We start from the raw sequence: 16,764 nt of genomic DNA, 5'->3' as shown, positions 1-16,764 counted from the left end.
TCGAAGAGGAAAACAACTACCAGACTTTTAGAAGACATCTGAAGGCAGCCCTGTTCAGGGAGGCTTTTAATGTTTAATAGATTATTCTGTTTTATTTTTCTGTTGGAAGCCGCCCAGAGTGGCAGGGGAAACGCAGCCAGATGGGCTTGTTATAAGTAAATAAATTATTATTATTATTATTCCAATATTTTATTATTCCTTTCCATCTGTAAACTGAGCCAGTGCACCACACATGTAAACTCCCATAACTTTTTTTAGCACTGTCTGTTGAAACCCAGGTGCTGCTCCGGATGTTGACATTCTTTCCAGCTTCAAGGGCAAAGCCGAGATTTGAGAACGAAGGATAATGGAGTCAGTTTCATAGAACCAAATTGGCTGAAAAGAACGTTTCCATACAAGTTCCTTTCAAAACTAAAGAGTTTTTATAACCATCCAGTAAAAGAACGATTGCAATTTTAATGACAGCTGTCAAACGTGATTATTTCTTTCTTGCAACAGTTCACCTCCTATTGATAATAAACACATTCCAATCCTTTATGACATCATAATGGTGTCTCGCTGCTTCTCCTGGGGTGCTGATTTCGGGGCAAAGCGAGGCTTTTCCTCAAGCCAGTTACAAATTTTTGCAGGGATTTTTTATTAACAAAAGGCTCTTCCCCCTTTACCCTGCTTCAGAGGGGAATATAAGGTTAGTGGTCTTTGCAGTTAGCGGTCTTTGTCCGTGCGCCGCAGCTCTACCTCTTCACTCTCGGGGGCTCAAAACAGAGCCGAACCGGGGAGGAGGGAGCCCGTAAATGGCGCCTACTGGACATTCAGCCCCCAAAACGCTCGTTTTGGGGTTTTTTGGGGGGTCCCCTGTACTGGAGTGCTTCCCCCCACCTCTTAAGCACCGAGGTCCGCTCCGCTGAACGGACCTCTGACTGGAGAAGATGGCGCAGTCAACCGGAAGTTCAGAGCAGCTCCCTTTCCTGTGAGAAACCTCTTTATTTAAAAAGTAAAGACCACAGTTCAACCATATTCTGAGATATTGCTGCTTCATTAATGATGATTAAGGGTTATAAAAGGTTGATGATGCATCACCATTATTTCACAATAGTTCATTTCCATTTTCCAAAAATGTGGAACATATGGGGGACAGGAGAGAATGTATGAGATGTTAAAATAAGAGCAGGTGCTGATTGATGTCTGTAATATTCCTTTCTTCTCTTCGTAGAAAACAAATAGGATTTCCTCCCCACTTCGCCCTCCAAACCAGACAATGAAGAAGGCAGTCAGAATTCTGTGGGGCCATGTTCAATATGAATAACGAAGAAGCCATTTAAATGCATGGAGTGTGGAAAGAGAAAGGAGAAACAATTTGAAAGTATGGAGTGTGGAAAGAGCTTCAATGACAGCGGAACACTGAAAAAGCATCAATTGACTCACAAGGGGGAGAAATCATTTAAATGCATGGAGTGTGGAAAGAGCTTCAGTCAGAGTGGAACACTTAGAATTCATCAACGGACTCACATAGGAGATAAACCGTTTAAATGCATGGAGTGTGGAAAGAGCTTCAGTCAGAGTGGAGACCTTAGAAAACATCAACGTATTCACACAGGAGAGAAACCATTTAAATGCATGGAATGTGGAAAGAGCTTCACTTGGGGTAGAACACTTAGAATTCATCAACGGACTCACACAGGAGAGAAACCATATAAATGCATGGAGTGCGGAAAGAGCTTCACTGTCAGTGGACAGCTTAAAATTCATCAACGGAGTCACACAGGAGAGAAACCATTTAAATGCATGGAGTGTGGAAAGAGATTCAGTCGCAGTTGGCACCTTAGAATTCATCAACGGACTCACACGGGGGAGAAACCATTTAAATGTATGGAGTGTGGAAAGAGATTCAGTCACAGTGGGCTCCGTAGAATTCATCAACGGACTCACATGGGGGAGAAGCCATTTAAATGCATGGAGTGTGGAAAGAGCTTCACTACTAGTGGAAACCTTAGAACACATCAATGGACTCACATGGGGGAGAAGCCATTTAAATGCATGGAGTGTGGAAAGAGCTTTAGTCACAGTGGAACACTTAGAATTCATCAACGGAGTCATACAGGAGAGAAACCATTTAAATGCATGCTATGTGCAAAGTGCTTCAGTAGGAGTGAAAAGCTTAGAAGTCATCAGCGGACTCACACAGGAGAGAAACCATTTAAATGCATGGAGTGTGGGAAGAGCTTCAGTAGAAGTGACAGCCTTAATTTACATAATCAAACTCACACAGGGGGAAAACCATTTGAATGTATGGAGTGTGGAAAGCGCTTCTGTCACAGTGGATACCTTAGAAAACATCAACGGTCTCACACAGGAGAGAAACGATTTAAATGCATGGAGTGTGGAAAGAGCTTCAGTCAGAGTGGAGACCTTAGAATTCATCAACGGAGTCACACGGGGGAGAAACCATTTAAATGCATGGAGTGCGGAAAGAGCTTCACTGACAGTGGACAGCTTAGAATTCATCAACGGAGTCATACAGGAGAGAAACCATTTAAATGCATGGAGTGTGCAAAGAGCTTCAGTCAGGGTGGACACCTTAGAAACCATCAACGGATTCACACAGGAGAGAAACCATTTAAATGCATGGAGTGTGGAAAGAGCTTCTGTCACAGTGGATACCTTAGAATTCATCAACGGAGTCACACGGGGGAGAAACCATTTAAATGCATGGAGTGTGGAAAGAGCTTCAGTCAGAGTGGATACCTTAGAATTCATCAACGGAGTCACATGGGGGAGAAACCATTTAAATGCATGGAGTGTGGAAAGAGCTTCAGTCAGAGTGAAAACCTTAGAAAACATCAACGTATCCACACAGGAGAGAAACCATTTAAATGTAAGGAATGTGGAAAGAGCTTCAGTAGAAGTGACAGCCTTAATTTACATAATCAAACTCACACAGGGGAAAAACCATTTGAATGTATGGAGTGTGGAAGGAGCTTCAGTCACAGTGGGCACCTTAGAATTCATAAACTGACTCACACAGGGGAGAAACCATTTAAATGCATGGAGTGTGGAAAGAGCTTCAGTCAGAGTGGATACCTTAGAATTCATCAACGGACTCACACAGGGGAGAAACCATTTCAATGCCTGGAGTGCGGAAAGAGCTTCACTCACAGTGGAAACCTTAGAAAACATCAACGGACTCACACGGGGGAGAAACCATTTAAATGCATGGAGTGTGGAAAGAGCTTCAGTCACAGTGGGCACCTTAGAATTCATCAACGGACTCACACAGGAGAGAAACCATTTAAATGCATGGAGTGTGGAAAGAGCTTCAGTAACAGTGGAGACCTTAGAAAACATCAACGGACTCACACGGGGGAGAAACCATTTAAATGCATGGAGTGCGGAAAGAGCTTCAGTCACAGTGGGCACCTTAGAATTCATCAACGGACTCACACAGGAGAGAAACCATTTAAATGCATGGAGTGTGGAAAGAGCTTCAGTAACAGTGGAGACCTTAGAAAACATCAGCGGACTCACACGGGGGAGAAGCCATATAAATGCATGGAGTGTGGAAAGAGCTTCAGTAACAGTGGAGACCTTAGAAAACATCAGCGGACTCACACGGGGGAGAAACCATTTAAATGCATGGAGTGTGGAAAGAGCTTCAGTCACAGTGGAAAGCTTAGAATTCATCAACAAACTCATACAGGGGAGAAGCCATATAAGTGCTAGGGAAGTCTATAGAGGTTCGGTTGTAGTGGAAGTCTTAGAAACCATCAAAAGACTCTGAGGGGTAAGAGTTATAAGGCTGGAAACTCTACAAGCCATCAATTAACTCAAATAAGAGAAATGGTTTAAATAGAAATAGTGTGGGATCTGCTGTGGTTATTATGGAATGCTTTTCCAAAACATCTACTGACTTCCATGGGGTGGAACCATTTAGAGTGTAGAACGTGTTTCTCTGAGTTGACACTTTATTTCACATCAACAACAGGAAATCATTCTTAAATGTATGCAGCGTATGTGAGTTTCTGTTGTTTGTATGTAACATTGTCTAGACATGTATATATATATATATAAAAGCAGAAACACATCAATACATTACTCATGGATCAACCCAGATAAATGGGCTCCTGTCAAAGGTGGAGGGAAATTGATCTCCAATGAATCTTGAAGATATGACACCACTAAGGAGATGGCCTCCTGGCCTGTAAAAATTCACAGCATAATTTGTATGCTTGATCCAATTCAGGGGGCATTTTGCCTTTTGCTCCATCCCACAGGTTACAAGAGGTAGCAACAGGAGCAGTGTTATCATTCTGAATCTGCCTGCTACAATTCCCTTCGGACTGTTTCTCTTAACTCCATAACCAGCTAATCAGAAGAAACCTAAACTCTTGCTGGGCAGAGGTTGCTGAGACTAGTCCAGCGAGCCAAAGAGGAAGGGCCATAGCTCAGTGGTAGAGCATTTCTTTTCCAGCCAGAAGGTGCCGGGTTCAACCTCTGCTGTCTGCTCCAGGTAGGGCTGAGGATGTCCTCTACCTGGAGAGCTTACAGTCAGTAGATAGTACTAAGCTGGAAGGCAGCTTTCTATGAACTGATTAAACTTTACGTGGACTTATCTCCTGCACCCTTTCACCTCCCCTAGAGCAAGGACTCTGGCACAAAATAGATTTTATATATCAAACTTTTCAGGCATGGTGGAGTAAATAACCTGCTGCTGCTCTTGATTTTGATGTTTGTGTTATTGTTCCCAAAGGCAACATTTGAAGGGTGTTCATGGGGGATAAGAACAGATCTCTGTGGTTCTGATAATTGTAAGCGGAAGAAAGGTCTCCTCTAGGAGCAGGTGCAGAGCAGGAGAAAAACATGTTGACTCAAGAGACTGACAAGGTGCAAGGAGGGAGAAAGTTGAGTTTGGCTGAACATGATTGACATCAGAAGAGCCCTGAAACTGGATCAGGTGAAGGGCCCTGAAACTCCAGCATCTTCTTCTCAAAATGCACAACCAGTTACCTCAAAGGGAAGGCCACAAGGAAGGGGTCAGTGTCTCAGCCCTTTCCCTACATGTGATACCCAACAACTGGCACTCAGAGTCTTCCTGCCTCAAACAGTGGAGGGAGTGTCATATTCTTAAGGGAAAGCTGGGTTTGACCTGGCCTTCAGCATTTTTAGAACAGGAGTCACCAACATGCTGCCCTTCAGATTTTGTTTAGGATTGAAATGTATTAACTTGATCCATGTCATAGATCCCCTATATCAGGCATGTCATGTCCAACAGTAGATCACTGAACGTCTGCAGTAGATCACTGGTAGATCATTGGTTCCCCCAAAGAAGCTGAACAACTGTGGCTCCCCTTAAAAAAGCTCAACATTTCACCTCCTCCTGGAAAAAACCTCAACAACTTTGACCCGAACCCCAAAAAAGGGGTAGATCACCCCCAGTTTTAAACTCTGTGAATAGATCGCAGTCTCTTGGGAGCTGGCCAACCCTGCACTATATAATCCAATAAAGGCTATAAAAAGCCCCATTCTAAACAATCAAAGGCTTTCTCCGCATCAAAAAAATAATATGCTATACTGTATAGTGCCCTCAATCGTTCCCAACATCAGGGTCTTTTCCAAGGATTCTTCTCTTCTCATCAGGCTCCAATACTTTGGCCACCTCATGAGAAGAGAAGAATCCTTGGGAAAGACCCTGATGTTGGGAAAGATTGAGGGCACTAGGAGAAGGGGACGACAGAGGACAAGATGGTTGGACAGTGTTCTCGAAGCTACGAACATGAGTCTTACCAAACTGCGGGAGGCAGTGGAAGACAGGAGTGCCTGGCGTGCTATGGTCCATGGGGTCACGAAGAGTCAGACACGACTAAACGACTAAACAACAACAACAAATACTGTATAGTTGTTTCACTTTATTGGTAACATGAATGAAATGTAGAACCTTACATATGTTTCAAGAGAGGTTATGTCCCATAATAAATCCAGTTTGATCTTCTGCTATATATTTATGTATTACTATATTTAATCTATTTGCTAGAATTGTGAAGCAAAGTCCTGATTCAGCAATGCTGTAGGACAGTATGACTGGACTTCATCTTTTTTAAATATGTGATCAATTTCTAGCCATTTGCCATGTTTTAGGAAAAACGGGACTTAGCATAATTTTATTAAATGTCACTTTCAAAGATTACTCTTAATTCATTCAATAATTTTTAATATTACTTGGCTGTGAAATTATCCAGTCTGGGGGCTTCATTGTATTTTAACACATTAACCATTCTGCAGAGTTTTGGGGAGCGTTATAGCAGATTGGAGCTTATCAGAACCAGATTGGGTTAGACATTGTATTTTTTATTATTTTTAGATATAAAAAGGCTTCAATAGCATCTTTTTGTGATAATCAGATGTATATGATTTCTTATTTTAAAAAATCAATTCATTTGTGATCCCATCAGATCTTGTTATCCTCTTTGATCTTTAATTGTTGAAAATGTATAAGTGTGTGTTTGTGTAAAAATGTGCTAACAATTTGCCAGCTTTGTTCCCTTTTTCAAATAAACACTTACAACCTTAGCTTTTTCTATCTTTCTGAGCAAATATTAAGAGATTGCTATCTAAGTAGCTCTGGTTTTCTATAATTTTTTTTAAGAGCAGGTAGTTTTAGGTTTTTAACAATTTATAATTTTTCAATTTCAACCTCATCATTCAGTGCTTTCTCCCTTGATGTTTTTTCTTCTTCTTTCAAATATGAAGCTTTTGAACTATTTGACCTCTCATTATTGCCTTTGAAGTCTCCCATATAGAATGTTTATCAACTCTACAGAATTATTGATATTTTCTTAATATAGATGTCAGATCCTGTGTGACATTTTCATTTCGTAATATAAAATTATCAATATGCCAGCAATTTTTGTTGTTGTTGTCCTTTCTATATTAATTGGAGCATAGAATGAAAACTCAGCATCATCTATTGAAAATGATTGACAATACCTTGAATACAGACAAATGGAAGGACAAATGATTTCACAGAGACTCTCTCTATATATAATTAGTTTAGTATTTTGCTGTCAGGTGCTCCTTCTTGTTCAGATCAGGTCTTAGTATAATAAGGTAGCATTTGGGAATGAAGATGCAGCCCAGGAGCCCAGCACTGGAGGCCAAGATAGAGAAGACCTGCACGGCTACCATGTATTTTCCCTTTGTGCTCAGGTAGGTGGGAACAAAGGACACCCAAACACTGCAGAAGACCAGCATGCTGAAGGTGATCAGCTTGGCTTCATTGAAGGCCCCAGGCAGCTTCCTAGCCAGGAAAGCCACCGTGAAGCAGATGGCAGCCAGAAAGCCCATGTAGCTGAGGGCAATGTAAAACATGGCCACAGAGCCTTCGTTGCACTTCAGGATGATCTCTCCAGGCTGGGAGCTCATGTCAGAGTCTGGGAACGGGGGTGAGATGCCCAACCAAATGGTACAAATGAGAACTTGGACAGTGGAACAGGAAATGACAATGGAGTGGGCCAAACTCTTCCCCAGCCATTTCCTCACCCTATTCTCTGGCTTGGTGGCCAGGAAGGCCAGCACCACAGTGATGGTTTTTGCCAAGACAGAAGAGACAGCAACTGAGAAGATGGTGCAGAAGGCTGTTTGTCGCAAAAGGCAGGTCACTTTCCTTGGCCGTCCAATGAAGAGGAAGGAGGACAAAAAGGAGAGAAGGAGGGAGATGAGGAGGATGTAGGAGAGGTCCCGATTGTTGGCTTTGACTATGGGAGTTTCTTTGTATTTAATGAAGATTGCCAACACAAAGCCTGTGGTTGAGGAGAAGAGTAGGGTAAAGGTAGTCAGGATGATCCCCAAATACCCTTCATAGGACAAGAAGGTGATAATCTTGGGAACACATTGATCTTGGTCTTTGTTTGGATGTTCATCTTCCAGACATTTGGTGCAGTGGCTGGCATCTGAGGAAGAGAAAACTGAAACTGTGACCTCTTTCCAGAGGTGCATCTGGAGTCTTCATTAGGGTTACCAGGCGTCCCCGGATTCACCAATCTGTCCCCGGACAAAATCTGTCCCTGGAATGTCCCCAGATTTTAATTGATGTCCCCGGATTTTTGCCTGGGGACTTCTGGTGAGGCAACATGGCGAGCGCCATGGCAGCAAGCAGCATCAGAGGTCCCAGCCAAGTCAAAGTTCCAGCCAGCCAATCTGCTGGCTTGGGGGGGGGGAGCTATTTAAACTAGTTGCGAGCCAGAGAGCTTCCTTCTGGCTCACTTCCTCGATCAACGCTTGCCCCGAACTCGCGCAAAGCCGCCCGCAGCAGAAGAGCCCGTGGTGCTCTTCTGCTGTGGGCTCTGCACACGTGAGGGGGGGGCAAGCGAGGCTCTGAGGCGGTGAAGAAGAGGAGGAGAAGCATAGAAAACTACCACTGTGGAGATGGTGAGTTTAACAAGGGGGCGAGGATGGCGCTGTGGCGCCCCTTGTCCCCAACGGTGCTGCGCTGCCTTCCTGCCGGGAGCAAGGAGCGGGGCACGGGGGTTGGAACGTTCTCGGGAGGCTGAGCCTCCCTCCCTCCCTCCTCCGGCACCAGCAGCCTCTCTTGTGAGGAGGGCTGTGTCCGAGTCCACTGTCCGTCCACGTCTGGTAATGAGACACCACCACCGCCAGTTAAATCTCCATAGAGACTGCACTCGCCCTCCGGCGGTCTCCCGGTTATGGGAAGCTGGTGCCTTGTGTGTGTGTGTTTTAATGCGTGTTTTCCCAAGACCAGCGTGAGCCTTTACTCGATCTCTCTCCTCCCCCCAACCTCTTTTTGGGGGGCGTCAGTGTGTTTGTAGATGGGCTTCTCTGCCTGCCTTGTGGTTCCGCTCCTTCCTCCTGGGCCGTGTTCAGAAAGTGGTGGTGGGGGATGAGTGTTCGGACCCCTGGGCTCTCACTTGTGGGGTGCCTCAGGGTTCTGTCCTCTCCCCCATGCTTTTTAACATCTACATGCAGCCACTGGGAGAGCTCATCAGGGGGTTTGGGCTGGGTGTTCATCAGTATGCGGACGATACCCAGCTCTACCTCTCTTTCAAATCAGAACCAGTGAAGGCAGTGAAGGTCTTGTGTGAGTGCCTGGAGGCGGTTGCAGGATGGATGGCGGCTAACAGATTGAGGTTGAATCCTGACAAGACAGAAGTACTGTTTGTGGGGGACAGGAGGCGGGCAGGTGTGGAGGACTCCCTGGTCCTGAATGGGGTAACTGTGCCCCTGAAGGACCAGATGCGCAGCCTGGGAGTCATTTTGGACTCACAGCTGTCCATGGAGGCACAGGTCAATTCTGTGTCCAGGGCAGCTGTCTATCAGTTCCACCTGGTACGCAGGCTGAGACCCTACCTGCCTGCAGACTGTCTCGCCAGAGTGGTGCATGCTCTAGTTATCTCCCGCTTGGACTACTGCAATGCGCTCTACGTGGGGCTACCTTTGAAGGTGACCCGGAAACTACAACTAATCCAGAATGCGGCAGCTAGACTAGTGACTGGGAGCGGCCGCCGAGACCACATAACACCGGACTTGAAAGATGTACATTGGCTCCCAGGACATTTCCGAGCACAGTTCAAAGTGTTGGTGCTGACCTTTAAAGCCCTAAACGGCCTTGGTCCAGTATACCTGAAGGAGCGTCTCCACCCCCATCGTTCTGCCCGGACACTGAGGTCCAGCTCCAATGGCCTTCTGGCGGTTCCCTCATTGCGAGAAGCCAAGCTGCAGGGAACCAGGCAGAGGGCCTTCTCGGTGGTGGTGCCTGCCCTGTGGAACGCCCTCCCATCAGATGTCAAAAAGGAAAACAGCTACCAGATTTTTAGAAGACATCTGAAGGCAGCCCTGTTTAGGGAGGCTTTTAATGTTTAACAAATTAGTGTATTTTAATGTTTCTGTTGGAAGCCGCCCAGAGTGGCTGGGGAAACCTGGCCAGATGGGCGGGGTATAAATAATAAATTATTATTATTGTTATTGTTATTGTTATTATTGTGTCAAGGTGCTCGCCTGACAGCTTTGGCGCCCCCCCCTAAAAAAAGGTAAAGAATTCTGGGCTACCCTTTCCTAAAATAATAAAGCATTAAAAAAATTTTTAACAAGTGTCCCCGGATTCCTTGAAAAAAAGCTGGTAACCATAGTCTTCATTGTACATCTTTCTCTGCATGCTGAAGACACATCTCTTAACCTTGGGCTTTCACAGGTAAAGTATTTTGTTTTGTGGGAGGTGTTTAAAAAACAAAAGCCGAAGCAAGAACCCTATTCAGTGACCCAGAATGGCTGGGGCAACCCAGTTAGATGGAATGCATATAATAAATTGATGCTGATGCTGAAATAGCTCCCAGTCCCTCCCAGAGTTTGTCTCTGAATCAATCTCTGCCATCTGCCCTTGATAAGGAGTCACTCACCTTTTCTAGTGGAGATGGTCCCTTCTGCACATGGGGAACAAGCATAGCAGCAAACTTGTTTTCCTTCCTGAACCGCCTTGGCATATCCAGGGTGACAGCTTTCAGTACACCTGGAGGGAGGCACAGCCTAATTGGTAATACAAGAAGGTGCAGTAAGGGGAAAGTGTTAGGTGTATACTGTATCTAGAATTGGTTCCTAGAGTTTGGAAAGGACCCTGGTACTGAATCCTGCTGAACTCTAAGGCAATCCCCACTGAGCGCCACTGAACCCCAAGGCCATTTTCTTTTGATGCATGCTATTTTGGTGTGTTTGTTTGTTTGCGTCTACATTTATTATTCCTCTTTTCTATGTCTTAGGGCTCATCCACACTTCCACTTCTCCTGTGTTTTCTTCTGCTTGTCCCCTTCCTCCTAGGCCTGGGTCTGAGAAGCTTTTCATTTGCCCCACCCCTTTCTCTGAGAAAAAGTGCTGTTTACCGCTGGTAATCAGAGTGAAGTCAATTCTCAGAAAACCCGACTGGCGTTTGTTATGATTCAGCAGTAAACAATGGGTTTTGAAATGAAAAAACTCTCAGACCTTTGCCTAGCAAAAGTGTGGAGGAGCTCCTACTAGGCTCAGGATACAGGACAAAAAGCACAAAATCCAAAGCCAAGAATAACAGCAACTACAAAACAAAACTTGGGTGATGAACAGCTATCTCAATGGGATGCACTTTTGTGGGTTGATTCTTATCATGTATTTTACCCCTTATTTAAGTGGCGGACTAACATTTCATAGTTCTGTAGGGCGGGGGGTTACATAATGGGTAATTTAACATGGTGGACAGCCACTGAGAATGGAAACCAGACACTGTTCCTGTTCAAAAGCGGTGCCACTGCCTGCTCAGTTGCTGAAGGTGCTCTCCAGGGTCCTGAAAAGGAGGGTGGTCAAGGGAGCAGAGCTGAGCCAGGCTGGTGAGGGAACCGTCTGAGGTGCTGGGGCCAATGGCTAACTGCTGTTGCTGTCAACTCTGAATTTCCACATTCCAAAATGGAATGTGGTTCATCCATGCCCCTTTCATGGATAAGAAGCTCGATGTATGAACATGAGACCCCTTTGATGCTGCTCCCATGTTGCACACTATTCTGTAAGTCTTGCTCCCTGGTAAGTGTTTAAAAGTTTGCAATCAAGTCCCATTTGCAGTCTTCAACAATTTTCTACATCTTAACAGGTGCCGCCGATCAGAAGGTCGGCGGTTCGAATCCCCATGACAGGGAGAGCTCCCGTTGCTCGGTCCCTGCTCTCGCCAACCTAGCAGTTTGAAAGCACGTCAAAGTGCAAGTAGATAAATACCTTCCAGCGGGAAGGTAAACGGCATTTCCGTGCGCTGCTCTGGTTCGCCAGAAGCGGCTTAGTCATGCTGGCCACATGACCCGGAAGCTGTACGCCAGCTCCCTCGGCCGATAAAGCAAGATGAGCGCTGCAACCCCAGAGTCGTGCGCGACTGGACCTAATGGTCAGGGGTCCCTTTACCTTTACCTTGTTAAACCGTTGGGGCCACACAATAGCTTTGGGGTTAATCTTGAACTTTATGTCAGTGGATGTCTCTCTCTCTATACTCCCAACTTTCACTCTGGCACGAGACTTGTTGGGAAACATCACCCAGTTCACAATATCATAACTGCCGGGCAGCTCCCCATTCTCATTCAAATACAGTTCATCTATTGAGGTATTAGAAAACCGGATTGCTCTCAAGAAAGGGTGAAGCTGGAATGACAAGGAAAACACCAGGATATAGAAAGCATACCGTATTAGACCTCTCAGCCCTGCTCCCTTTGAGCTCCCATGAAGTTTGGCAAGTGTAAAACTCAGCTAGTGTATATGCCCTGACAGACTTGTGTGACTAGAAGGCCTATGTGCCTGCTGCATCTATGTTCTATGGGACGTGGGTGTCGCTGTGGTCTAAACCACTGAGCCTCTTGGCCTTGCCAATCAGAAGGTCGGCAGTTCGAATCCCCGGGACAGGGTGAGCTCCCATTGCTCTGTCCCAGCTCCTATCAACCTAGCAGTTCAGAAGCATGCCAGTGCAAGTAGATAAATAGGTGGGAAGGTAAACAGCATTTCTCTGCGCTCTGGTTTCCGTCACGGTGTTCTGTTGCGCCAGAAGCAGTTTAGTCCTGCTGGCCACATGACCTGGAAAGCTGTCTGTGGACAAATGGTCTGAAAGTGAGATGAGCGCCGTAACCCCATAATCGCCTTTGACTGGACTTAACTGTCCAGGGGTCCTTTACCTTTTTTATGTTCTAGCTGCTTGCTGAGACTCAGCAGAGACAACTTCAGCTAAAATGGCTGGATCTCTCTCAGAGCACCAAGGAGGAACCACAGGAAGTTGGAAGGCCTCCACCAGATGCCTCACCAATTGCATTTCCCTTACAAATGGACATTTCCTTCCCCTCACTACCAAATGTCAGAAAATGTTTTTGTTTCCTTTTGCAATTTAATCATAAAGAAGAACTGCTACAAACACCTTGACTGCCCTTGCATTGCTCACCAACTAGAGCATTCAAAGTATCATGAATGAAAGCTAAAATGCATTGTCACATTGTGCAAACAGCATACATAAAGGCCACCATGAGGCTGTGTGGGAGCCCTTGTCTGTTCGTCCTGTCTCATGAAAGATATAAGCAGTTGTTGTGCTGTGGAAAGGAAGAGAGGCATTCCCTTCCCTTGGCTGTGTGGATTTGGCATGTTAGTTTTTCTGCTAGTGCTACTGACCAGACCCTTTGGTACCATGCTTCAATTTTTAGGCTTTTAGCCATTCACCAGCACCTGGCAGCTACTCACAGAAACAGAAGCATATCTTTATATACAGTAAGAAAGTTAGTGCCCTTCATTATCCCAAGTGCCAATGCTGGAAACACTAGTGTTAGATTCTATGGCTTGTAAAGTGCATTGCATTTTGCAAAGAGGGAAAGGGAATACCTGCCATGGCTGCAGCCTTTGATGTCCCAACCTGTCTCCCCCATCCGCCATCAGCATCCGTTTTGATCTTGATGAACATGCAGCATGTAAAGCGTGCGCCATGGCTTGGACATGGAAGTAAATGATGTAGCTGTCTTGGGACAGGGCTCTCTCCAGCTCCTCTCTGGGCAGAGTCTGCTGCTGCTGCTGCTGCTGCTCCTCCTCCTCCTCTGTGCATCTTATCTGACCTTTCACGGACAAGGCGTGCTTTGAATACGAACAACGATATGCCTCATCCCAAAACTGATGAAGAAGATAGGAATATGGTGCATAGTAGTCGTGTGTGGTCCTTTTTGGGGTCTTAAATATAAAGGAGAAAGAACCGTGGGTGTACCGAAAACCTTTGCCATGCAATACCACGTTGATGTCCTGAAAACCTGTTGTGATCCAGACCCTTGCTCCAACTTGTTCCTCAATCTTTTTTTGTAGTGTGATGATTGGCACCCATCCCATGCGAGTGTTTTCATAGTAAACAAGCACAGTGACTTGTCTCCATACGGCAGTGGGTACCCCGGATACGAACCCTTCATAGGGAGTACCTTCTGTTAGTCTTTTTGTGAAGGCAACACAGATTCCATGGTGGATCATCAGAGATGTCAGGGCATTCATGAACCTCTCTCCATTCTCGTTGTCTGGCGCAAAGAGGCCAACCCACGTCCATCCAAAATGCAGGAGCAGCTTGACAATCCCCCGGTACTGGGTATCCCCTTTGGGGAGCAACCGGTAGACAAAAGGGAACTGGGATTTGTCATCCGTAGCCTGAGCATTAAAACCATAACTGATCTAGTGAGGAAAGGAAGAGATCCGTGCTTCGCTTTGGTCTCAGGATAAGAACCAGACTTTTATTAACCTGAAATGATTAATATTGGACAAACTGGTGCTGGTCTGAAACATCAAGGGGTTGGGATGCCAGGTGGGCAGAGACTGAGTTCTGGAGAAAGAGCCTTGGATCCAATCTGCAGCGTTTTAACTTACTTTTGGATGCCCTGCCTTGATCTCCCTGGAGAGAAAGTGCCTCTGAATTTCTACTCTGTCCCTCCATGCTGCCCCTTCCCCTTCATACCTGTGGTACTTTGTAGATGCTTGACATGGTTGAAATGTGTTTGGAAATCACAGAATTGGCCCCTTCAAGAACAGCCAACAGGTTATGATTCCCTTTTCCACAGGTATAGTTTGGGATGTTGCTTTCCCCACCCGAAAGCAGGTCTAGCATGGCATCAGAAGTTATCCTTGCATTGAATAAGCTCTCATAGAGGTTGTAGCCCAGGGTGATGTTGGGTAAGAGCCCAGGGTCACCGTTGATCTCCTGGATGGTGAACAAGAAGGACAAGATGTGCCAGTACATCCTACCTGACAAACTGCAATAAAGAAAGACTTTTTTTTAAAAAATGTGAAACTGCTATTCACCATTCAGCTACTATAAAGTTGTTTTGATTCCCCGCATAATGGCCTGTACTTCTACAGTGAGGACTGAGAAAAATCATATCCTTGTTGCAAGATGAAAACCCATTTACCACTTAACAATAAAAGTTTTTACTTTGGTGGAAATAACTCAGGAACCCCACAGTTATCCCCTTGTATGTGATCCTACTTAGGTTAGGAGTTGCTTCAGGGTTCAATGATTCTTCAAAAGGCAACACAAGGGTCAAAAACAGAATATCACTGGTAATTAAAGGTAAAGGTAAAGGGGCCCCTGACCATCAGGTCCAGTCATGTCCGACTCTGGGGTTGCGGCGCTCATCTCGCTCTATAGGCTGAGGGAGCTGGTGTTTGTCCACAGACAGCTTCCGGGTCATGTGGCCAGCATGACAAAGCTGCTTCTGGCGAACCAGAGCAGCGCACGGAAACGCCATTTACCTTCCCACCGGAGCGGTCCCTATTTATCTACTTGCACTTTGATGTGCTTTCAAACTGCTAGGTGGGCAGGAGCTGGGACCGAGCAACGGGAGCTCACCCCGTTGCAGGGATTCAAACCGCTGACCTTCTGATCAGCAAGCCCTAGACTCTGTGGTTTAACCCACAGTGCCACCTGGGTCCCATCCCTGGTAATTAGGAAGCACCAAAACCATCAATACATCTTTACTTACGAATGAAGCCTAGTGGGTTGTTGTAGTTGTAGTTCAAAAAACTGAATAGTTGTTTCTCAAATTTTGGAGATTGGACACTGGTAATGAGGAGGTCCTATGACTTCCTGGCTTGCTTTTTTTTGTTTTTAAAATATTATTCATTTCATCAAAAGCTTTTTATCCTGCTCTTCCGCCAAACATGTCTCCCAGAGCAGGTTTAAAATGTCACTGTTACGAGGGCCCCTATCCTCAGGCTTATCGCCAAAAAAAGACACGACACAAAAGCAAAAGGTCTCAGGAGGCAGGATGGAAACCTAGGAAGGATTTGTGCCTGAGCTGCTGTACCAGGAAGAAACCTATGTGCACTCACACAGGCACAGGCACACACCCATAGAAGTTCTGGCATCTGTTTGCCCGTAGGAAATGGCATGACTTGGGTGACACCCTCGCTTCAATGCATCATTTTGCTGAGCAGGTTTACTTACATTCTTCAACAGGCAACACTGCATCATAGCAGCTAGAATCTCTTCCCAGGGATGACAAAGGGAACTAGAAAATAAGACAGGTATCCTCCGACCAGAGAAGAGTGGCAAATGCCAAAATTAACTGGGGAGCTCAGAAATCATGGGAAAGGTTTATAATTTATTTACGAGAGCATTGTAAGCAGGTTAAAACATTAGCCGGATTTTAATCACACTTGTAAAGTAACAAAAGTATGAATAATTTGAAAGGGTAAAAATTTGGACAGGTATTGATATGCAGTTGTAATTATTATTATTAGGACCCATGGAAGGGATGGGGGGAAGTCAGGAGATTCAGAGTAATCTCGATATATGGATTTTGAATGGTTTTTGTTATATGTTTATATTTTTAAAAAATCAAATAAAAAATATTTTAAAAAGAGAATGGGACAGATATCTTGGGAACCCCTCAAACTCCCATAAGCCCCCAGTCATCATGGCCAATGGTCAGGGATGATAGCCCAGTGACATTTGGGTGGTCCTCAGCCTTGATACATGGACAATTTCTGTTGTAAACTGGAGAAGTATAACTTCCATCTGCATATAACGACTTACCGGTCAAAGCTGGTTAGCGGGAGCTGAGAAAAGTTGTACAAGTTTTGCTTATAAGGATATTGTGGCGATATGATCCCGCTAATGAGGAAGTCTCCGGGCCGGAAGTAACTCCACGCTTCTTTTTCTATGACCAGGTTCAAGGGGCATTTTGCCTTCAGGTTCCCACAGACTCCGTGGGGTATCAATAGCAGAACCAGCAGAACCAGCAAGGGTACCAT

At 45.3% G+C, this 16,764-nt stretch overlaps 2 protein-coding genes across 3 annotated transcripts in view; one reads left to right on the top strand and one right to left on the bottom strand.

Annotated features, from left to right (window-relative positions):
• Positions 1-7,183, top strand: part of LOC132591201 (oocyte zinc finger protein XlCOF6-like) — a 19,357-nt gene extending 12,174 nt beyond the window's left edge. For both annotated transcript variants that reach the window (XM_060268533.1, XM_060268529.1), the window contains exon 2: positions 1,214-7,183. In XM_060268533.1, the coding sequence (XP_060124516.1) occupies positions 1,327-3,720 (2,394 nt within the window). In that variant the 5' untranslated portion in view covers positions 1,214-1,326 and the 3' untranslated portion in view covers positions 3,721-7,183. The remainder of the gene's footprint in view (positions 1-1,213) is intronic.
• Positions 7,045-16,764, bottom strand: LOC118080149 (vomeronasal type-2 receptor 26-like). The gene is made up of 6 exons (XM_035105079.2): positions 16,547-16,764; positions 14,468-14,762; positions 13,366-14,187; positions 11,923-12,150; positions 10,404-10,530; positions 7,045-7,943 (listed from the first exon to the last, which is right to left on the bottom strand). Exons 1-6 carry the CDS (start codon positions 16,762-16,764, stop codon positions 7,045-7,047), a joined length of 2,589 nt encoding a protein of 862 aa, XP_034960970.2.

The sequence above is a fragment of the Zootoca vivipara genome, chromosome 2 (genome assembly GCF_963506605.1).
Source record: "Zootoca vivipara chromosome 2, rZooViv1.1, whole genome shotgun sequence".
Classification (NCBI taxonomy): Eukaryota; Metazoa; Chordata; class Lepidosauria; order Squamata; family Lacertidae; genus Zootoca; species Zootoca vivipara.
The sequence above is the reverse complement of the archived record's forward strand: the minus strand, read 5'-3'. Positions and strand labels throughout refer to the sequence as shown.